The sequence below is a fragment of the Dermacentor silvarum genome, chromosome 4 (genome assembly GCF_013339745.2).
Source record: "Dermacentor silvarum isolate Dsil-2018 chromosome 4, BIME_Dsil_1.4, whole genome shotgun sequence".
In the NCBI taxonomy this organism is placed as follows: Eukaryota; Metazoa; Arthropoda; class Arachnida; order Ixodida; family Ixodidae; genus Dermacentor; species Dermacentor silvarum.
Genome location: NC_051157.2, coordinates 45,816,253 through 45,840,025, shown reverse-complemented (window position 1 = coordinate 45,840,025; position 23,773 = coordinate 45,816,253). Strand labels below are relative to the sequence as shown.

Genomic DNA, 23,773 nt, shown 5'->3' with positions numbered 1-23,773 from the left:
TCTTTCTCGCGCGCGACGCCCCCCTTCCCCTCTGTGTCGTCCGAGCGCGGAACTATAATACTATAGGCTGACACACGAGAAGACACAGCTGCGAGTGTTGGGTTTCCGCTCTCCCATTGTTAGCGCCTATTCAAACTCTCTGCTTCGTTATTCTTTCCACATCCCCCCCCCCTCCCCCCCACCCCCCATCCTCCTTGGCCATCCACTCTCGAGCCATCCTTTTTAAAGGAACACTATAAAGAGACATTTAAAGTGTAGCTAGATTAGTGTGCTGCATTTTTGGAATAACGAAAGAGGACAGCAAAGATATTTGAAAGGAAGCTATAGGAGCCGCGCGACTAACGACGGAACGGAAGATGATAGCGGCATGTTTAAAGAGATGGGAATACAGGGCAGTACGAATAATGTACAGGAAACTCGGGAAGCTGATATATTTCAGCTGAGGTTAATAGGAAGAAAGGAAGTTGGCAATGCAATGTAGGGCGTCGAGCATTTTGACGGGCTAGTTGGTCCATTTTAAGAAATGTTTTGCTAATTTCGCAAGCCGGGAAAAGGACAGCACCACAAGGAGGCACACAGAAAGTTCGAGCGCAGTTATAACTGTCTTTGTGTGCCTTCTTGTGTGTTTCAGTTCCGGGCTTGAGGATTTAGCAAACATTCGTTTTAGTGCAATGCGTAAAGAAGATAGCCGCTGGTCTGTTAGAGCCGTGCAAAGTGTTCCAAGCGAAGCGAAACGAGCAGTGACTCAAGGAACAGAAGATGGCGGGGGAATATTCAGAAAGATAGGAAGACGGCTGTGCGAATATAAGAAAACGCTGGAAGTTGATGTATTATAAAATAATACGTAATAGAAGTGGATAGATGGAGGCCATAAATTGCGCAGACGATTTAACAGGAGGTCTGTAAGAGTAGTAATCCAGGCGCCAAAAGAAGTGAAACACAGTCGAGGCCGGCATGCAGTGTATTAGATGGAATGCTAAGATTAGGACCTTTGAAGACATTACAGTTGGTGCCAGCTGACATACACAGGAGAGAAGTATAAGCGGAGATTCCTGGGAGCGAGCTTCGGGCACTATTTGTGATGTCCCAGATTTGACAGTGTTCGCTCGGAGCTAAATTCTTACCAGTGAAAACTGACGGCAATACCTTAGAAAGTAAGCAGATGTTTGACCTGGAATCTTGTAAGAATGATGTCTCTGATAAAACGTCCCTAATGCAGAAATCTGGCTCGATATCATTGGCGTAACATTGATATAAGAAGACTGGTCCAGAATGAAAAGCAGTAGTTTGTTCTTAGATTACAGTAAATTGCATCCACTAATAATGGAAATTCTTCCGTCACAGGTGCGTAGATACAGTTTTGAAAGAAACTAGACAGAGAGGAAAAACTAGAAATATTCCAGACAGATTCGGTGTTTCTGTTCAGCGTTCTTTCCGGCTAAGCAGGAAGGAACAGTTAGCTTCTTGCGGCGCCACTCAAGCTTGCGCCCAGAAGGGAAATCAGCCGTATTTATTCGCGTCCTGTTTTCCCCTTCAAACGCCGTGCGCGTGGAGTTTCCGTGACGAGTAAACAAATACCACGTGCTTCTTGTCTCACGCGGTCGTATCTTCCTCGCGGTGATAAGGTCTCTTCGCCGGCGACTCGCCGATATCGACACCACGGGAGCACGTGAGAAAAAACGGGTGCCAACCTTGTTTGCGCGAGCCTTCTCGGTCGTGGCCAAGTCGGCAATAAAAACCTTCTGGCGATTACTTATGCGTCCTTCACACGCATATGCTATCGATATGCAACTCCCCTCGCGCAGCGGTGACCACTGGGTTGAAATGACCGCGAGTTAACGTAGAGAAATCAGTCACAGGGCATTCAAGATGAGATCGTCGAACGCTTTCATTTCTGCCTCGTAATGAACTTCCAGGGACGGCCAACGAACCGTAATTTCCTCCCGTCGACCCAAGTGTCCCACGTCTTTTGAGTGCAACCCCTTCGCCGGAAGGCAGGCAGGCAGGCAGACATGCGCCGGGGCGACAGAAGCAAGCGATGATGATGAGCACAGTGTTTCCGCTCTAGCATTTGCGCACGGCCGACCGGGAACCGCCAACCACCACCGCGGCCTCGCTTGTCTCGGCGCTATGATTGCCGCCACAATCCCCGCCGACGTCGTCGAAAGACGTCGGCGGCCACCAGATGCACGCGTCAGCGACTCGCCATATGGAGTCGGCCGCTGACGTCACCCGTCCGGCGCCATGAGCTTCGATTCCGAGAGGAGAACGTCGCCGCTTCCTATACAGGCCTGCCGCGGGCGCGAAGTGAAAGACGGAACGTCGTTATGCAAGTGGAAAAACGAGCCAGAAGAGATCGCGGAGGGGGAGGCACGAGGAAAACGGAACTACACGGACGCTTCCGGCTGAAGAAAGGCTTGTGAATGAAGAAGCCCCGGGCGGCTCGCGCAGAGAGAGAAAAAGTAAAAAAAAAAAAAAAAAAAGCCTTCGCTGCGCTTCGCACGCGCTGGGCGAGGTGATAAAATCCGCGCAGCGAGAGACGCACGCGAGTTGCGGAAAGGAAAAGGTCCCAGGAGACCGGAATGGCGCCGTTGGGTCCACCGACGGCCCGTGTCCCTCCCGGAGCGAAAGCGTCAGGATGACGAAGTGCCACTATAGCACCACCACCGCCACTGCTCGGAGACTCGTTGCGGCTCTAGTAAACTACGGGGCCTTTCCCTCCTGCTGCTTTCGTTCTTTTCTTTTTTTCTGCGCCGTGCGCGTACACACACTTCCTTCTTCCTGGCGGTTCCGCAGCGAGCTGCAATTTCCCGACGTGCTTGGCCACGTGTGTGCGTAGAGTAAAAATAAAGGAGAAAAAAGGCGATAGCGTGCGTACGTGCAAAGTAGAGGAACGCGCAAAAGGGGGAGAAAAGGCTTGTGCTTCGGCTTCGTTATACTGAGGAAAGTCTCCAGCCCGGGGAGCTCCGGGTGGGCAACACGCGAAGCTATTCGCGCAGCCCCGGTACACTCTTGTTGACCGAACGTGCTTATACACGGGGCATACGGCATCGGCGTTGTCCAGCGCGAACCGTGCTCGCTTCCCCCCTGCCGCCACCAAATACTCTCGCTGCCATTCACGAAACGACGGACAGAAGAACGCGGCTCGTTTACGTGTCCCTTCTTTTACTATACTGCCCCGTTTCTCCCCGCACTGTGCCCTGCTAGTGAAGTTCTGCACGTACCGTAAAGAACCGCGTGGCTTCCTGGAAAGCCATCCTCCCGTTTTACGTTTTCTTTTTTTCTGAGCGGGGCAACCCACAAACACACTGACCCTTTTTCCGTCCTTCGTCTTCCGCGCACAGCGGTATGCCCCCGGTGCCCGTCCGGGCAGAACGGACTGGGAGATCCATTGTCGCTTTCCGGTTCGTCTTTGCTTTCGCTCTCAGCGTTGCCATTGGCAGCAGCGCACAAGGTCAGCCGGGCCTGAAAGGGCTACGCGCTGTGCGGACTCCTGTGGCCGGCCGCTGCAGTGCCAGAGAGCCCTTTGTGCCCGTGCCGCGGCCTTGAACGACGGACAGCCGAGTGTGCCCTCTTCTTTTTTTGCTGTAAATACTTTCTTTCTTTTCGGGTCTTCAGCAGGGCCCCAGCTGGCCTCTGGGCAGCGCGGTTCTCCCTTTGTTCCGCCACCCGGCGAAACTGCCCCGGAATCTTTGGGGCAAACCGGACCCCGAGCCCGCTACGCCAGGTTTTGCAGCCAAAGTCTCGCGTACATTTGGTTTCACAGAGATCACCCTTTTGGGACAGCGGCGTGCCGGGTTTCGCCAGAGGAAACCCCTGCCCCACGCGTGATAAAGCGCGGAACACGCGGTGGAGCCTGCTCCGTTGAGAACGACTGACGCATCATTGATGTGATTGTGAAGAGACGAGTGCGCAAAAGAGTCCGATGAACATTCCCAAACTGCGGGGCCTTCTAAACGGCACTGTGTACTCCCATCGCATGAACGCCTTCTGTTGGGACGCGATTTGCTTCCCGTGATTCGAGAAGCAAGAGTATCCCGATTCGTAAAGCCCCTTGTATGCGATTGCTGCGGGATCGCGTGCTAGGATGGTCAGCGATCCAATTACCAATGGTTCTTATACGGATAAGGGACCCAATTCACCATGTATATTGTTCGTAAGGGCTGCTTGTGGTTTCCCGGCCGGCCTTAGGTAACTATAGGTTCAATATCGTTATTCGTCGACTCCCTTTTATGTTAGCCACTGTAGCGCACGAGGTGCTTCGTTAATTCAGCCCAATAAGTTTTGCGAATCCCTCTACGGTGTTTTCAACGACGGATACTTACAAGACGCTTCTGGAGGCGAATGCACTGCTGTTTTTACTGAGGAATCTGTTATCTATAAAATAGTTGAAGGAGGGAAAGGTAGACACTCTCTGGATCACGCGTTCTGCGTAATTGTCCTTCGCAGTATGATTTCACTCCATAAGTTCTTTGGGACAGAGAAGTTTGGACGAACTCTCCACAATGACACCTTCCGCATAAAGGAACTCAGAACATAGCTAATCTTTTCGTCTCTCTTCTGGGTCTTTCAAACACTTACGTCATGGCCCGTGGCCGATTTCTGTTTTATCCTCCATCTTACGCAGTAAAAGCTAATGACTGCTCCAGAACTGGTTCTCGGTGTAACCCTCCTCCGTATTTAATCTCGGCGCGACAGTTTTCTTGCGCACTGCGACCTTTCGTTGTTTTGCGAAGACACGCAGGGTCGCGCTCTTCCAAAATGCGTATCTGTTGTTACACGCGCTGCGCCAAATAACAACAAAAGAACGGAGAACTAGCGATCTGTCTCGTCTTGTCTCGTGTGCATTTCGGAAACGCGCACACCAGGGGTCCCTCTCTCTCCTCGCGTAACCCTCGACGCGCATACACGCGGGGCCGTGCTCTGGCCTTGACAGAAGCGCGGAGAATAAACCGCTTCAGAACCCTGAGAATAATAATGAGCTGAGGAAGGTTGCGATGGCAGAAGAGTAAGGAAAAGGGAAGAGAAAGATAGAAAGAATGAATGAATGCTCTCTGGCTATTTTCGCGGTAGGAGTGGGACGAACGGGTCAGCTTCGCGCTCACAGCCACCGGCGTGGCTTGTCTCGTAGCCGACAAACACACGCGCGCACGCACTCTCGAGGAGGCAGGCCCCCATGTAGCGCTGGTTGCGTGTCTCGAATGCGAAGTGCCTCTTCTCAAGACGAGGTGCTCTGGATTCAGGGAACGCGGCGGCGGTGGCTGCAGGCGCCGAAACAACGAGAGGGTATGCGAAAAGAATAAAAAAGATACCGAGCTCGAATGAACACGGCGTAAGAGAAGAAAGAATTGCTTTCCGAAGATGTGTCGCCTCCTCGATCAGCACTTTCAACGCACCATGTCAGGCGCTCGGGGGCTCTGCACCACCACTGCTTTGCGCTGAGCGGCCGCGTAAGCGATGGCGCGTTTCCGGTGTTTCGGCAATGGGAGGGAGGATATGAAAAGGGGGGGATGCGCGGGATAGAAGAGAACATCTTGCAAGGGCAGCGTTTAGTGGCGGCGGGTTTCTGGTGCTGAAGGCTGCAAACGAATTGGCGAGCAGTTGGAAACTGAACGGAAAGCAAAAACGAACTCAGAAGCGATTGTCGAGGGAACTTGTATCGGAGGCAACGTTTCCCGCTGCGTCGAATTAATGGCTCGGCATTTTTGGTTGTTTCGCGTTCGCCTTTCTGTTCTTTTCTTCTCTTCGTTTCTTCTTGTTGTCGCTCTTTTGAAATTGTCGTCCAAGAAGCAGCCGCGTTGCGACATCGGCTAATGTCTGCGGCTTTGGCTTCGGAAGCAGGCTCCTCAAGAGGCGCGAGAACAAAGTGCCGCGGCGTTGAGATTGAGTACGGAACGTGTGCCAAGCACTGTCACGTTGCGGACTCCGCCACGCGGCTATCAAATGCGGGAACGGAAAACGCAGAAGACAGCTTTCTTCGCCTGACTAAAGTATTGGCGTGAGCGCCAACACTGAAATAATATCCCCAGTCGATGCCATTTGCGGCCATAACTTCGGATAGCGCAAGCGGGACGAAAGACGAACAAATACACCGGAAAAGCCTTTCCGGCTCCCTTTGTTTGCAAGGTCGACGGTCACCTTTCTTTCATATTCGCGCCACAGCTTTGAATTTAAATACCTTATAAGTAGCACGTTCCTACTGATGATGCCATGAGACTGCCGAACGTTCTTGGCTCGAAGGTGACGCCCCACGTGCGCCTGCTTCATCCGTATACCCCCCTCCCCCAGTGCAGGGTAGTAAACCGGACGTGCGTTTGGTCAACCTCCCTGCCTTTCCTTTCTTCTTTTTCACTCTTTCTCTCTCTCTCTCTCTCTCTCTCTCTCTCTCTTTGGGTCCGAGAAGGTTGTTTGCATAGCCGCGCAAATCGCAATGGCTACATGAGACTCCAAAATATAGTTCTGGATGGAGATGCATAAAGGTGGCACCTCTTTCTGCCAGTGCTTGTCTGCGCTAGGCTTATACATCGCGCCATCATTCATTCATCGTCAGAAGCGGTATGCGAGGCTAGGGTCGGTAAAACCTAGCGATTCATTTCGTTCAGTTCCATGCTATTTGCTTATCGCCAACCGCTCACGACAAGCCGAACCTCACCTTAACGTAGGCGGAGCGGCGCTTGGACCCCTGACGAAGCGCCGGAAAGGAAACGAGTTGGAATTTAATCGTTACATTGTTTACAGCTTCCCAAACCCACCTTTGCTCTCGGTGCAAGAAACTTGTCTGCCTAGCGGCTTATCGCGTGGGCGTTGAGTGACTCTACAGTCGTAGTCAGGCGCTCATTCCTGCTTCTCGACGTTTTATTACCGGCTGCTGATTCATACCTACGAATTACGAATGTGCGAAGGCCAAGGACGTATGCCGCCAGCTTCGCCTGCTGAATTCAATATTCCCGCTTGCTACTCGTAGAACAGACCCAGCTTGAGCCATAGTGATAGCTTTTGTTTTCTTTTGTCTTTATTCTTTATCCCGTACAACATATTGCTTGAAGCTGTGGAAGAGAAGCGTGTAGGTGGTGCCACTGTCGGCACTAAGCGTTATATCGGGTGTTCTTATTTCTTTCTTCCTTCAGATTATGCAGAACTTTTCAAAATCGCTTGTGTGAGATAGCAAGTTGATGTGTATTACTCGAATCGAGGTGTACATTTAGATGCACGAAAAATTTAAATTTAGATTAAATGAATGAACGAAATTTGGCTAATTATGTTTTAACTAATTGCTTTACTGCACATATTGCAATAGATAACCTGAATTAGTGAGTTCGCAGGTCATATCCCCTTGGAACGAATTCGCAGGATGACACCAGTTTCGAGATATTCATTCCCAAAGCGTGCGGCGAAAAACATTGGCGTTCCAGTTGCTTTTGCGCTTCATTGCATACGACACGAAAAAATATAATAATAATAATAATTAAAGATTAAAGAAAGAAAAAAGTTACTGGAACAACAATGCGGATTTGCCGCAAGTTTGGTGCCACATATCTCGAAGACAGGTGCAATTATCACATTTGGTTCCAAGTGGATATGCCCAGCAAACTCATCGGCTGCAATTTGTTAATTGCGGCATGTGTCGTGAAATAATAAAATGAAACCTTATTATATCCTTAATTAGTCAAATAAGCCTTTTGATTTATTGTTCAAATGTTGTCTGTCTCTTTGAGGAGCCCAATTAAAATATTTATATAACTGCGCCATCTGCCACAGGAAATTAAAAAAACGCTCAGAACTCGCACTCAAAAACAGTCATGCAGTAGGCAGCTTGTAACTTCAACCGCAGGGCAAATACATTCCCCAAATGTCTCGGACTATACCCTAGCTTGTCCGATGCCATCCAAGCTCATAATGCTGAAAATTTCTTCATCCCGTCAGTCCCACCATTTCTGCTACCCTCAATTTCTGCATTTCTCTTCCCTTCGATCTCCGTTATGTTAAATTAATCGACCACCGGTTACCTGTCCTATGTATTACTTATGTCAGCTACGAGAGCCAGTTTTGATTCCTACTTTATACTTCATGTCTTAATGTTACGCCTATTATCTTCCATACAATCGCTCGTTATGCGGAAGTTTAGCTTCAGTTTCTTTATTTGCCTCCTAGTTTCTGCCCATAGGTTATGCTCACAGATTAATGCTGATAGAGACTACGAAATACAGCGAAGCAGTAACCATCACCGTCGTCGTCGTCATAATAAATCATCACCGGCTTGTTTAGAGTCCACCGCAGAATAAAGAAGGCGCCTTCCAGTGACCTCCAGTAACTCCCTTCCTACGTCAGTCGTCTCAATAGAGCTTACAAAATTTTCTAATCTCATCATCCTATCTAATCATTTGCCACCTTCGAGCGCGCGCTTTACCGAAACACAGCCGATCGGTAAACGGAAGCATCGAAGGGGGGCCGAGCTGTGTACGAAGGCGAAGCAGGATGTGGCAACGCCGTAACACGCAGACTTGCGCGTAAGCACGAACATAAGTGTGCAGCCTTTCTTGTTTAGCCTGACGCGGCGGCCCATCTTGTTGGTCGTCCACGCGTCGTCCGATGCAGGAAACGGCAGATGGGCCCGAGAACCCACGCGTGTCGCCACTTCTTGGAAGCTCGCGGTCGCTAAGCGCGTTCCGCGCGGTACAGGTCACCCAGGCTTACCCCTCTTCGGAGCCTGTTATGAGTATGCCCCTTCGAGGTCGTGTCCCCCGCCGTGTTGAACAAGCAGGACCGCCCACGCGACTGAACCGTAACGTTTGTTTGGCATGCCTAGCCTGCGCGCGCTTAGCAATCCTGCCTGCCGCTTCTTGCGGCATGATCAACTCGTTCTCTTTCTTCCGGTGCTCGCCGGCGTTGCCCCGGAGAAGCGTCGTGCCAGGTGTTATTTGACTCAATCGACGTGAGTCAGGGTGCACTTATATTGGCGTATAGCAGAGGCGGTCTCTCGCCGCTCGAAGCTCACTTTGGCTTCGGGCTATCTCCGCTGTGTGTGAGTCACTGATAGGAGGAGGAAGTTTGAAGGTCTGCCGCGTGTTTGCCGCAGTCAGATAACAACGTCTTCTCGCTGAGGTAGCTTCTGCCAGTTCGAGACCGGCGTTTATGATTGTTCGGGATTCGGTTGCGGCAAAGGACAGAGTTGTCTACTGAGAGGTTGGAGTGTGGCAATCTTGATTGGCCTTGTAAATAAACGACGGAAGCTGGAAGCGCGAACTTGGGGTTCTTGCGAGCTAGTAAAAGACCTTGTTCGCTCTCGGTCGTTACTGCAGCGACACAGCGAAATGCTCCGACCTAGAAGCGCTACCACTTGTGCCGTTTTCCGTTCGAGCTGGGTAACAATCGTGCACGCGCCACTTGGCTAGCCTTTAGAAAAATAATCCTAGATAGTCCACATGGTCTCTGCAGACTTATCGACTGCATTGCCTTCTCATAGACTGCTCTCCGTATGGCTATTTTAAAAGAAGGATATCGTGAGAGGCAGCGCGTGTATGACGCGTGGGCGCGATTCACAGCAGCCGCGGCAGACAGATCCGCTCATGCATGTTGCGCTTTGTTTGCATATATGGTATCGTTGGACGCGCTCGTCGCATACTATCGGTGAACAGCCGACTGCGCGCTACTCTAGCGCCATCTCGTAGCGATTGTCGCCACAGAACACGTCTTGCGGGGCACTACGCTTCTTTTCGCATGCTTTCGTCATACCCTCCCCCCCTTTCCACCTCATGGTTCCACTGTGCCCGCCTCCTTCGCTTTCCTGCTCGCGCTGTTATCGCTATCGCCGTCTTTCATCCCACGCTGCGCTCCGCGTTCTCCCTTTCATCCTTCGCTGTGCTCGTTCGCTAGGTTACGCCGAGGGACGCCGACGCTCAACGCAGGAACGGGCACCTGAGAGCTGTGCTCTAAAAAAAGCAATTATGAAGCGTTCCGCGGCAGCACTCTCCCTTGAGCAGTTCCGTTGCATCCTTATGATGCCCTGACAGTCGCGCTTTGTATCTATCTGCCTCATATCACATGAGGTGTTCATTTCAGACACTGCAGCCGCTAGACTGCGCTTGGTCGTAGGCTTAGTTAGCATCGTTGGCATCGTCACATGTAACGACGGCTGTGGTGTGATCATTTCGGTATGCACATCACGTGATCTCAACAATACCCACGACGCTGAACGACGCATGGCAGTCAGTGTCATATGCTGTCTCGGATTCGTATGTAAGTCGTCGGAACTATCATGAAGAAACCAGATTCAAATTTCACTGAATTGTGGACATGCTAACGTGCTCGTTAGCAGTAGCTTGATATTCGATGCCACAACCCAACGAATGCGACGACCTATATGCTACTTCGCGCAAGCAATCAGGAATTTATGTAAAGCTATTTTCTACCCCTTCATGAATTCGGCGAAGCTGTAATAAAGTTCAGAGGCACGATCGTTGAACGTAAAAAGCCTGCAGGTAGGTTTTGTTGAACAGAATTGTGGCGCATCGATAGGAACACAGACGACAGAAACAACACAGACAGGCGCAGGTTTCTGTCGTATCTGTTCTTAATGCTGCGCCACAATTCCTCTCAAGAAACCATGCACCAGTTAGCAAAACGACATGCTTCATTAAACAAGGCAGGGATCTACGGCTATAAATGAAAACGACCCGCAACGGACAGATAACGATAAAAAGCACTACCGCGAATATTTTATCGAATATTTTAACGAGCGTCACGTCGTGTGAGGCTGTAACATGAGCGCCATATGTGTTCCTTGTCGCAGGGTTCCGTCAAGCCAGACCTGGACCCGTACCTGGAGCGCGACTGGGCGCCGGTGCGGCTCTCCGACGCGGCAAGTGCACAGCAAAAGGCTCGCCGCGAGAGCGCCTCGCAAGTGGACGAGTTCTTTGAGGTCCACCAGGTCGAGCCCGCAGAGGACGGCGGCATGACGGCGTCGTTCGCCTCCATGTGCGCTTCCCCGTACCCTCCCTACATGGGCCGGTACCCTCACGCGCCGCCTCACATGAGGGCCGAGTACCGGCTCTACCATATGGCTGTGTCCAAGTCCGAGGACAACGTGTTCGCCAAACCCAACCCTCCCCAGCCGCAGCAGCCGCAGCAGCCGCAACCGCAGCCACAGCCGCAGCCACAACAGCAGCCACTGAGGCAGCAGCAGCAACAGCAGCAGCAGCAACAACATCTTCACCACCAGCCGCCTTCCGCGCCGCCGCTGGCCGACTCCTTCAACATCATCTGGGAAGACATCACGGCGAGCATGAACGCCCGGGAACCGGACACCTCGGCAACGGCTCCGCCGCCTCAGTCGAACTCCGTGGACATGGTGCCCGTCGTGAAGAGCGAGGGACCCGTGCTAGCGCCCTGTCAGTACGGACCCGTGATCAAGCAAGAGCTCGAGGCGTCGTGTTACCCTGGTGGCGGCTACTCTCCCCAGGCCGGTGCCGCGGCACCCCCGACCAACTTCAAGTTCATGGTCGGGGGACCGCACTTCTCTATGGCGCGAGTATCGTACATGCCTCCGACGCCACCGAACTCGGAGCCCGGAAGCCCGGCCACCGACGGAGGTCCGTTGAGCGGGTCGGCGTCGACGAGGAGGACACCGCCGCCGCCGTACCCGGCCGAGAGTCAACCGTCAATGCCCTCCGGCCACAGATCCACGCCCTCCGGCACCAGGTACAACAAGCGAAACAACCCCGAGCTGGAGAAGCGACGGATCCACCACTGCGAATACGAAGGTGAGTCGATGGGCCGCAGTTTGAGCTGGTTCGGCTTCTGTATATGCTCGGAGAATGTTGTCGCACAATATCAAAAGGCACGCAAAAGTGAAATGGTAACTACCTATAATAACTCTAGATGCGTGCATTACGCGCGTGTAATGGTGAACGATACGAAACCAACAGGCAGTAATGCCAAGGAACATGTTAGGAAATTAAAATGGTAAGGAAAAGGGAAGTGAAAGTATTATGTCTACATTTTAATTAAAAGAACAGTTATTTTCACATATACTTTCCTTGGCTTCATTGTCTGTTGTCTTCGTGTGGTTCTAACTATAAAAAATGGGCCATTCCGTTCCTTTTGTTTTTCTGGCTATAATTGTGAACAAATCAGTTTTATAATGAGTGACTTGTATGCCATAAAGGTCGCAAAAACTAAAGACTTGCCTGCGCCGCCTTGACATTTTCGCACCAGTTTCACGTCAGCTCACACATTTTGTTAGCGCCGGCTTCGCAATAGACAATAGAAGGGTATTACATGAGATTTTGAAAATGAAGAATCGCTCAACACGGTCACTTAATTCTGCCACGCAAGAATGGCTCACATACATAAAAATATTGTGAAACCTATGACGCCAGACTGACGCCGCCGATAACAATTTGGCCGTCAAATATATCAAGAAACGTTTAGCGTTCGTTTTTAAAAATGATATATACCTTCATCATCTAAGAAAAGTGGGAAGAGTTCGGAAAGAGCCACCTTCATGCTAATCATGAAAACGAACAAAAAAAATAGACGTCATACTAATGACTCTGGTGATTAGGACTGAGTAATTTGCGGTGAGAGCAACACATGTGCCTTGTTTTAGCGATTAAGCGAACACTCTTACTTGTCTTCAGAGCTCTACATTAACAGAACAGCTTCTGATACAGCGCGTGTGGTTTGCATATGCTTCGCGGAACAGTCAGTCATCTCTCGTTGAATATGTCCCCTCGTGAGAGAGATAAAATAGCGCAATACGTTCCTGCAGTGCCAAGGTACGCATGAACCCATTTGTATTGTCACCCGCAATCGCAAGAGTGCCCCGATAGCACACGTGCGCGCTTTCGGACTATCTGCTCGCACGACGCCAGCGCTGAAGATAAGGGCCGAAGAGACACAGGAGGCCGACTTAGATAGCAGACAACTATACACGTCGCGTGGTGCTGATGTATTCTGCGCGCCATTGACGGCAGTGAGTCAAACGTGAGAGCGGTGAGACGCGTGGTTGAGATGGCATTGGACTTCTCCGCTATAGTGTTACGACACAGGCTGACAGAAAACTGGCAAATACTGACGGATCTTGCCAATTTACTGTAGTACCGTCTGTAGAACTACTGCTGCCAATGAGCCAAAAGTAACGTTTATAGGGGCGCGTGCGAATATTCTAAACTTTCGAATAAAGAATCTAATATTGTCCTGTTTGATCCCTCCTTCGAATCGAATAGTCAATATTCGTAAATGCGAACATTTTTCGGATATTGCTTAATATATCACAATCGTCAACTGTGCTCAACGAAACATAAAGTTGGAGCGAAAGTATGGTAAATGCAATCCCCCCAGCCAGAGTAGGCATAAAACATGAAAAGTTGTGTAGTGGAGCAGGCTACGTCTCAAGGAGCCACATTTTACAGGCTAAACCGCGATAATTCACACTCTAGATAGTCCAGGGTATATGCAAACAAACTACATATTTTTTTTGTGATGCTCCGTTTGTGTTTTTAGTCTGCAACGTTTCGTAACGTCCAATGTGATGACAAAAAAAATTGTTAACGCTATTATTACAAGGGTGGGATCATTGTTCTGTAATAATGGCGGAAAAAGCTTTATATTATTATAAAATTATTCGAAAAGTGTTCGGTGTTCGATTTTACTAGCTTTTGGCACTATTCGACTCGATCGTATTAGAACGGATCTCAAAAATCGCTATTCGCACCCGTATTCGATGTACCCATTCTGGCTTTTTATCTTTTGTTCTGTATTTAAAAAAAAAGTTACCTCTGTTAAATTACCTGTTATCACGAATTATTTGCAACAGCTGTCGTTTAACTAAGAAAACACTGAAAAGCGAAGGTATGACGCGGACGGATACAAAAGCAGCTGATGTGTATCTAAGACAACCTTCGTTGTCCGAGAACACACCTATAAAACCCTGGCCTCCATTTATTTGAACTGCGCATTTATCTGTGTTTCTTGTGTTATATATTGTAAGAAATTTTAAAATAATCCCGATTATCTTTATCGGGTGGGAGTGAAGTGTACTTTACATGTAAGCGCGTTAAGACAAACGTGATCACTGATCACGTTCATCTCGAGTATACTGCTAGGCGGGCTACATGGTCGTGCCACCACAGAGAGAGAGCGAAGAAAAATTCTTTAAATGCCTTTGCTTCTTCTGTGGCCGACTGCTATAGCCTAAACCGTGGCAGGAGTGGAGCGACGAGTCGACAAACTTATGGCAGTAAACTAGGGCTACATTTTAGCGCGAACACGCGGAACGTCTCTTTGACGATCTCCTCCGCCGACAAGGTCATGAAACGGCACCCACGAAGCCCACATTACAGGACAGAGGGAAAAGAGGAGGTCGGTAGCCCGATGGGACACTTCCAAGCCGACGGAGAATAAAAGCGATAGTAGCGCATTCCGATGGTCGCGCGGTCCAACCGTTGCCATCCGCCCCTTCTTCGTTGGCGGCGGGCGAAAACGATCGGTCGCACACACGCGCGCGCCGTTCATTCCTCGCATATCTTGCGCCACCAATAACCGCCGCCAACACAGCCGTGCTCCCTGTACACCCAGCTAAAACAAAACCGCTTCTATAAAGACAAGCCGGCCACCTCTGGGAGCGCGACGTAATACAGAGCGTCGCAGTCTATACACCAAAGAGAACGTAAGATGCGGACGAAGGCGAACGAGCGGAAAAGAAGAAAGCAAAGGCAGCTTCTATCCGACGCCGATGGACGGGGATAGGAGGGAGGGTAGTGCTCGACTCAGAACATCCCCTCCCATCCCGCGACAGGACTGCAATTTGAACGTCGCAAATTGAGCTGGTCGCCGATAAGCATCAGCGTCATCGTCTTCTCTCGCCCTCCGGGCCCCAAATGCAGAGACAAAGCGGACACACGCGCACACTAGCCGGCCAAGCCGACACCGCGGCGTTCCGGAGGCGTCGCGGGGAACGTCGTCCCCGCCGACGGCCGGCCCCCGCTTCGTCCGCGGTCCGCCCAGACCGCGCGGCGAGCCCGCGCGACAAGCAAACAGCCAAAACATGGCCTCGGGCGAAACATCTGCGCCGTCAGAGGCCTCTCTTCAACCCCCCCTCCGATCGTATACGTTCGAGAGGCCGCTTACCTTTTTTTACTACCTGCCTTGCGCGCCCGCGCGCAGGGAAAGCGCGGTGCGTGTGTGAGCGTTGCGCGCAGCGACTACGTAAGGGGCCACGTCGCCCCCCCCCCCCCCCCCCCCTAGCCTCTTGCAGGCATGACTATACACGTCCTCACAAGCGAGATGCCCCCTTCGTTATTTCTCGATGCAAAGACAGCGTAACACCCCCCTCTCTCCTGCACCCCCGACAGAATATTCTGTGCCCTCGCATTCCAGAGGGCTCGGGGACTGAGATCGATTCGTGCTGCTGCTCCACCGACGGTCCTGAGCTGCACTGCATCGAAGACAGGCTGCTGGAGCAGCAGGCAGGGATGGTGAGGGGGATCACGTAAGGGGGGGGGGACGGGGGGGACGGTAGGTTGCGATGTCTACACGCGCATTCTTAGCAACCAGTTTTTCTCAATGAACATTTTTCTCTCTGCTCACCGCGGCCCGTTCTCCCCCCCACTCACCTTCGAGCGTGTACGCGCCAGCGAAGCCGACGATGAAATGAAATTGCCCCACGGGGGCTGTGACCGCGGCAGCACTCGCTCACTCTTTCGTCTTAGATTTTGTTTTATGCAAGAAAGAGCCAATGTTCTTGGACGTGTGTTTGTGTGCTTCATTGCGCCGGTCGCGAAAGTTAGAGTGCCTGCCGTTTCGGCGGAGAAAATGAGAGACGTAGGAGGTTGCATACTGGAAGACGGTTCACTGATTTTACTTTTCTTGCTTCTCTTTTTCTGCTCCCTTTAAGGTTGCTCCAAGGTGTACACCAAAAGCTCCCACCTAAAGGCTCACCAAAGGATACACACTGGTAAGCGCCCTTTCCTGACACATGGGTTGAGGTTGCAGCAGCTTGGTCCCGGTACACCGAACCACGGAGTAGATGCTGTTGGGTGGCTCACGTACTTAAGAGAGTATCAAGGCTTACTGCTGGTCTAGTTGGTTCATGGTATATAGTAAAATCAAAAGAGCGCAAGAATGGACACGGACAAAACTGAATAAAAGTGCTTGTGTTCAGTCTTGTCCATGTCCCTTTTTGCGCTACTTTAATCTTACTTTTTATGAGAGTATGGCAGCAGCATTATCTGGCCTCATTGATCGTGTAAGTAAAAAATGCACTGCGAGTTTTTCTCTTTTCTTGTTGTCAGGGAAGTTCATTAAGCCATGGCTAATTCCGCACAAGTTCTCAATACATGTCGCCAATGTACGAACTAGCCGCGCCACGTCTCGATTCAGCGTGACTTCGTTCTGACCCGCAATAACCGATCACGCGAGTATGCCGTGAACGGTAGAGATTCTGACGCTCAGCACTTGCGTAAAGCTAATCTAGACGTCCGGCCCCCGATTGAGGAAAGACGGAAGTTATAAAGCAGTGTCACGGTGTGGTCCACTGGCGTTTTCTCGTACCCCCCCCCCCCCCCCCCCCCGCGCCCTCCTCGTCGTGACTCTGACTAGCCGGTTCTGCTATATAGTGTATTTAAGCCGGTTGTTCACAGACGTAATATGTAACGTTATACCTCGGCAGCCAAAATGGCGCCATGAAATCCTTCACAATGGTCTAAAGAGATCCTTTTGTCCAGCGGTCGTTGTTCTCGTTGATCGATCCCCGGCGCGGACAGTCGAGCCATGGCTGGCCGACCCCTCTGTATACCAGTGGCGGATCGCCTTGACCGGCAGCCGTAAACGTTGCCCCCCCCCCATTGATGGCAGCGCTCCGGAAGTCATCGCGTCCATCTTCTCTCTCGGAGCGTTTGAGAAGACCAGGTTGCGCGTGCAGTGGGCAGCTCGCGCAGGCTCCAATGGCCAACTCGGCCACTAGGCAGCAGTGACAGGCGCGAGCGAGCTTGTGTTCCTGTGTGCCGCCCCATTTCACAATCTTACGGCTTATGATCCGCGCCGAGTTGACGTGCCGCGGGCCGGTCAGCCGGAAAGTGGCCTTAATCCCTATAGCAGGGCGCCCGTTCAGTATTTTTTTTTTTTTTATCGTGCTCTCCGTGACGCTTCCCTCGGCCACGCTCATAGAAAAGCATTACGCACGTGCTTTGCAAGCGAGCAGTCTTACTCTCTTGTTACTTAAGCCGGTGACGCGGCGTAAGCTAACACGGTGCAAAATGTGAAGGACAAGAAATAAACGCTTCCTCCGCATGCTGCCGTTTTCAGCGCCACTATTCCGCGGCTTAGCTGGAGTGACAAGTTTGTGCGACATATTTTACAGTGACAATGTGACGTAAAAAGCTTCCCCCTCACTGTCAAAAAAAGCAGGCAACCTTCGGCAGTCGCAGACGCACTTCAGACAATGTCTGGTAATGGTCCGGCACGCTGCGTCGCTGTATAACCTTCGCTGTGTCTTAACGCCAGCGCCTTGCATCGCTGCGCTCAAAGTATCTTAACTGGTTTGCTGGATATCATTATATAGATCTTAATACCAATGCGAACTTAAGGTCTTCCATAATGAGAAGAATCAAAGCGTGAAAGGAAGACGAGAACGACACAGGACAGGTCCTGGTATTTCCCGTCTCCCTTTCGCGTTTCGACTCTACACTCAGTATGCAATACCAGCTATGCATAGCCCACTCCAAAGCCTTGTTTACGGTTTTATTTGCGAGGCTGGCCGAATGTGTAGCCATGAACTGCTCGCATCGCTTGTGGAAAGTTCTGTTTGCTAAGATGCCTAGATGAGCTCTTCTCTTAGCTTCTTGCAAGTCCCGCTTTCTCACGGGAGCAGCAATCCGTCATGTACCACCCGGTGCCGAGAGGAATTAGAGGACTCTTCCTTTCCCAAACTATCTAGTCTCGATAAAGAAGTTGTCCTGGATAATGTGAGCTAGCAGCATGTCAGGGGAAGCAAAAGACAAGAGGTGGGAGATGATGGGAAAGGAAGCTGTGCATCGGGCACAACTGTATGGACTTCGTGAAAACCTTCGGCTCAGCGTGACTAACCGTTTCCTCAATTCGTGCTTCGAGAAAAGCGATGCTCTCTCATGTTCCTCTGGGTAAGCTGGTAATGACCGGATGGATTTGACTGGCGTGGTTCTCCAGCCATGGCTGCGAGCCGCCGATCTAAGAAGGGAGACCGCACTGTTTCTTTTTCTGGGTTTCTTCTTTCTTTTTGGAAGCTTACGTAAGAAAAGCGACCGGAGGCCGTAAAGATGCTGTGACCTTGACGGTTACGTTGTGGCAGCATCGGCGGGGGAACGCCGTGGGAGTTCCCCATGAGCGGTTCCGAGGGGACTGCACTTCCCTTTCGATTTTCTGCCGTCCATGCGCCGTAATTCTTCCTCGCTTTACGCGCGGTTACGCGCAATTCGCGCACGCCTTCGTCGGGGTCTTTCTCTCGGCCGGCGTCGCACTCGAAGAAAGGAAAGAGGGAGGAACTTGTTATTTCTCCCAATCTCGCCGACAAAGATCGGGGAGGGAAATAGCGATTGGGTGTTCATTGAGGGGAGCAGCTTCAAAGAAGGAACGGGGAGAAATCGCGGACACAAATTAAAGAGAGCAAAAAAAATAATAAAGGAACGCACGAGCACGAAGGACTCGCGCGGAGGCGAGTCGTCACGCCAGAGAAAGTCTCCAATCGGGCGTAAAACGGGGAGAGGGATAGGAAAGTGCGCGTAGAGGGGGGGTGAGGTAGAGATAGATACAGACCTAAGCGCACCGCATGTATCCCCGATAGAAACCACATTATTCCATTAGGGTTCCATTCTGCGTGGATGTCGTCGGGTCCAGTGCCTTCTGAGGTTGCGTCGCCAGCTTTCGTGGGTTTCGCGCGACCCGTTCTGTTGTCCGTTCTTTGAAAGAAACCTCAGGTTCTCCTCTCGCTTTTATTTTCTTATATGCGCGCTGCCCGAAAGAGGCGCGCACTTTCATTCTTTTCGGCCGGATCACTTTGCGGTTGGCACAGTAGTAAGATATACGACGTGCGTCGTTCTATGGGACTCGGCGGGATTGCGAGAGGAAAAGTAGAAAGTGCGAGACGGTAGCGATTGAATGGACGAGTGAAATCTCGGGTGAGAGGCGTGCTGGAAATGGAAGGTCCGCCTTGTCCTTTCGGACTTGTACAAAATGGACGCGAGATAGCCCTGCATTTGTCGACGGCAACGCGGGCTTGTAATGTACGGACAGGTGGCTATAGCCGCTCGCTCGTCCATGCACGATCCCCTGTTCGGTGTCTCAAATCTCACCGCATCTTATTGTGCTTCGCGAACGGCCGAAAGCTGTTGCTTCTTGTACGTACGCTCCTCTTTCTCTCTCTATTGAAAATAGTATCAACATTGGCGATGCGGTCGTCCACTTTCCATTTGAAATGGAATAATTTCTCTTGTTCCGCCGGTGGTTCAGGCGCGGGTAACATCTGTCTACGAACAAACGTAGCGTTACGTTTTCGCTTAATAGATTTTTCTGTCCGATTCAGTATTTTTATCTTAACAGCACTGCTGGAAATGTACGTCGCGACTTGTCTAAGTAACGACAACAATTCTTAGGCTATAGGAGTCGTGGATGTCGTCGGGCCCAGTGCCTTCTGAGGTTGGGTCGCCAACTTTCGTGGGTTTCGCGCGAACCGTTCTGTTGTCCACTGCAAAGCATTCCAGCAGCGTTTCAAGGCTTTTGGTTTCCGGGAATTGATACCGAACGGGCGCGCATTCCATACTCTCAATATAAAAGCAGAAAGAATGTGAAATTTACCACTCAGGTTTTTTTTTTTTTCGTATTTTGCTGCTGTAAATAAGATGCTTTAGTGGCGCGGGTGAGCCATGTGGTACTTATTTTTTTCCAGGAGCGCTCTTACTTGGGTGCCCTTTGCCTCTATATTGTCACAGAAAGTTGTCCGCCAGCTTCGAGTTTAACTCGGAAGTCATGTTGGAGTTACGTGTTTAGGAAATATTATGGAGCAGGAGGTCCCACCAAAGTTCGGGAAAAACTGACTTGGGCTAGCCTATACAGCCCGATTGGTCATACCTGCAAAACTAAAAGTGCGCTTTCTGTTCTTTCCTCTTTCTTTCTCCATCGCAGGAGAGAAGCCCTACCACTGCCACTGGCATGGGTGCGACTGGCGCTTCGCGCGCTCCGACGAGCTGACTCGCCACTACCGGAAGCACACGGGCTGCAAGCCGTTCAAGTGCCGCATCTGCGAGCGCACTTTCGCCCGATCTGACCACTTGGCGCTGCACATGAAGAGGCACCAGCCCAAGGTCAAGTGACCTTGGCGCGCCCCCCAAACTTCGTCTCGACACATATAGCCGGCAGAAACAAGTGAAACTGTGCTATGCCGCCCGGACGCGCGGTTTGAATCCAGCGTGCGCGCCGTCTGCTTGCCAAGCCCCACGTTTCAGCGTCGTGTGCCCGCCCGCCGCCTCAAGCACTTTTGTGAACTCTTGACCCGTGCCTTTTCGATGGACCTTTTGACAGAGACCAATCAGTGCTGCGTTCGATCCACGAGAACTCATTGTGTTGACTTTCATGTTGCCGAGCGCCTGCCTCTCGGATGACATTGGTGGTGGTGATCGTGCCGCCTCGCGGAACGGACACTAAAAAAAAAAAAAGCAAAAAAAAGGGACTATACTCCATCTTATACATAGCAAGCAACGCTGTGCCACCTGCGCAAGTAGTCCGGTTATAGAAGTCTTACTCCGCGCGTTTGGCAAAGTTCTTTTTAATGTGCTTCCTTTTTAAGGCAAAGAAGAACAAAAACTAAAACTTCATACAGTATTACAACCACAACTTGTAGACTCGAGTTTAAGTCAAGTTGCGCATTATTTGTGCGATTTCGTGTTTCCAGTATGTGTCACCCAGTGTCAGCCCTGTGGCTATGGCGTTGCGCTGCTAAGCTTTCGGCCTTCGCATCCGCATTTCGCTACCGGCGGAATGACCAAACGCTCGTGAACCTCGTATTTGAGCGCGCGTTAAAAAAATCCGCCGTGGTCAAAATTAATTCGGAGTCTTCCACTGCGCCGTGCCGCAGGTAATCGGACCGTGATTTCGGCTCGTAGAACCCAAGACATTAATGTTTTTGCCTCCGGTATGTGGCGTACTATGTGTTGCTCGCGAGGGCGAATGATGCGCTGTGGCCGCTGGTCGCACTAATCTGTCGCACCGCTCATTTTGTCGTGAATAGGATCTCCGAGGCATTCTATGTAATAGATACGTCATAGTTTGTTACACAAAAGTATGACTTAGCTTTTAACTCTTAATCTGTCTTTCTTACGTGGTGCGCAATTTTTGGGGCGCGGATGCGAACAGAGAGAAGTCTCTCTCTCGGCTTCCGAGCGTTGCTTGCTATGTATAACACGCAGTATGAAGCTCGTCAGTTGGAGAAAGTTGTTCCTGCCGTGGTTGCCCCCCACCGCGCGCTCCGGGCGTCAGCCTTTCCTGAGAATTCATCAAGTGCCATTACGTCGGTTGTTTCGTCGCACCGCGCGAGTTGTGTTTCGAGAAGAGCGCAGCGTCGCGTTTGTGTCGCGCGAGATGACGGACATACGTTACCCCCTGCCCCCCCCCCCCCCCCCTTCGTCGTTGTAATCAGTGTTTCGCGTCCTTTTAATCTATGTTGCTCTTTATTGTTGGTTTTTTATTGTTGTTGAAATGAGTCGCTAAATGCGTTCGATACGAATCAACCCTCCCCTTCCTCCTCCTCCTCTTCTTTTTTCGAGTATGATTGGACGTTTGAGGCTAATCACACTTTCAATGGAGCAGACAGCACGCTTCGGGCGCTGCTTGTGAGAGTCTATGTAATATTTGTAGGTGTGCAGCATTCTTGCACCTTTGGCGACGAGCCTCCGCTAAACTTCTCGAAGAAAGTGGAACAAGATCTGAAGAGTTTATTTACGATGGCGAATTTTTTATTCTCTTCAGGAAAGAGCCGTCGATTAAAGTAGACAAAAAGCGGCACGTATAGAAGGTCCCGAGCGCGCCTGATAGCGTGTTTTCCTCCAATTCTACAGATGGTGACGTTGAGAAAGAGCCCGTAAATGTTGCATGCTTTCAAATTTGCATCCACGGCTCTCTCGCCCGCTTTTGCAAACAAGTGATCTATTTATGGAAATTTTTATTCGTGCCATACTTCGTCAGTGTTGTTTTCAAGCCTGATATTAATTTATTGTTTACTTTACATTGCGATTTGCGAAAAAAGGTTTGTTTTGCTTACATCTGTCATCGAAAATGTCATTGAAAGAAGAGTCAGAAGAGTCATGTTTTTACCTGTGACGTACGTCTCCGCAGCACTGTTAACAGTCGTCCTCCCTTCCCATGAATCGAGATCGATTTTTTGACGTTATTGGAAGCGTTAGTGACTTCCGCAGACGGCTTTTCCACAACATTTGGTTGCCTAATGAATATACAGAATCAACATTTGCAGTTAGCGTCAACGGCTTTGAATTCAATTAACAAAGTAGCAGGTGCCACAGGACACTGGGCATAATGTGGGCCTGAGTATTTGGTCAAGGAAACCAAGGCAATCGAGAGAAACAATGAAATATCAACATTTAATTTTGGCTGTGTAATGCTGTGGAGACGTCGGAACCCCCCTTTTTTATTATTAATTCGTTGACAAGAGGGGAAAACTTCATTTTATTTGATGTTGTCTTCACCGCTATGAAAGCAAGGAGACATTAAGTCGGGAATACATATTCAACCTTTATCGAAACTGGTGCCTTTTTAAACCGTGGTACAAGCTGCCTTAAAAAAAAAAAAAAGAAAACGTACCCGTTTAACCGCGGTCTTTCTGACCCCGTGCATGTCAAGAAGTAAAGTGTACGCAGTAGACCTATGAAGTGACCCGTGAAACTTCTTATGCAGTGACGCAGATTACTAATATGTCACCTACCTGTTATCCACCATCGTGCCTGAATGTTCTTTATCATTGTAATTTAATTCTCATCTCTCGTTAAATGTACTTAAAAGAGGAAACGACAAGGAACATTGCAACTCGCCTGTTCCGTTGAGCATGTTGTTTCTGGACTCGCCGCGTACGCCCGTGGCAAGCTGGCAGCGGCGCGGACAGTTTCCTCGAAAGTGCTCAAAACGACCGGTGGTCGGAAGGTCTCTCCATCTGTTCCTGATGCTCAATTGTTCTTTTGTGCCATACTTTTTATGCTGTACATAGATTTACAGAGAAGAACAGAGATGATTGCGCGCAAGGCTGGGACGGCCAGCGAAGGCAGTGCTGCGCGGCCACGAAAAAAAAAAAAAAATGTGGGCACCAGTGCGTTGGCCAGACTATTCCCCTCTTGGCGACAAGTGTCGTGTTCGAATATTTGTTCGCCTCTCGAGGCGCATCGTCGCGAGTGCTGTAAAAATATGGCTTTATTCTGCGAGTGAAATAAACCAAAAGTGCCATTTTTTTTTCAAACATCTCGGTAGTCGTGTTACGATTCTTTCTCATCCCCCCCCCCCCCTTCTAAGGGGGGGGGGGGGGAGGGGGCGGGCGTCCTGCAGTTCGAGTTTTCGTGCAATAAAAATTGCAACGCAATACGAGAACCACACTGCAAAAAAAAAAAGTCGAAGTAAAGTAGAAAACAATTTGTGGTGACTTATAACGGTAAGTATGACAGAAATGCGTTAGGTTCGCACCTTTTATGAGGTCCCGGATCCATGATGTACAACTGACAGTGGTCCGACCACCAATAGTGCCATT

The 23,773-nt window shown here is 50.5% G+C and overlaps 1 protein-coding gene across 2 annotated transcripts in view; it reads left to right on the top strand.

The window, feature by feature from the left end:
* The window catches only part of LOC119449948 (Krueppel-like factor 5), an 84,048-nt gene extending 60,564 nt beyond the window's left edge, over nt 1-23,484 (top strand). For both annotated transcript variants that reach the window (XM_037713252.2, XM_037713250.2), the window contains exons 3-5: nt 10,790-11,759; nt 15,896-15,955; nt 20,155-23,484. In XM_037713252.2, the coding sequence (XP_037569180.1) occupies nt 10,790-11,759; nt 15,896-15,955; nt 20,155-20,342 (1,218 nt within the window). In that variant the 3' untranslated portion in view covers nt 20,343-23,484. The remainder of the gene's footprint in view (nt 1-10,789; nt 11,760-15,895; nt 15,956-20,154) is intronic.
* The last annotated feature ends 289 nt before the right edge of the window (nt 23,485-23,773 follow it).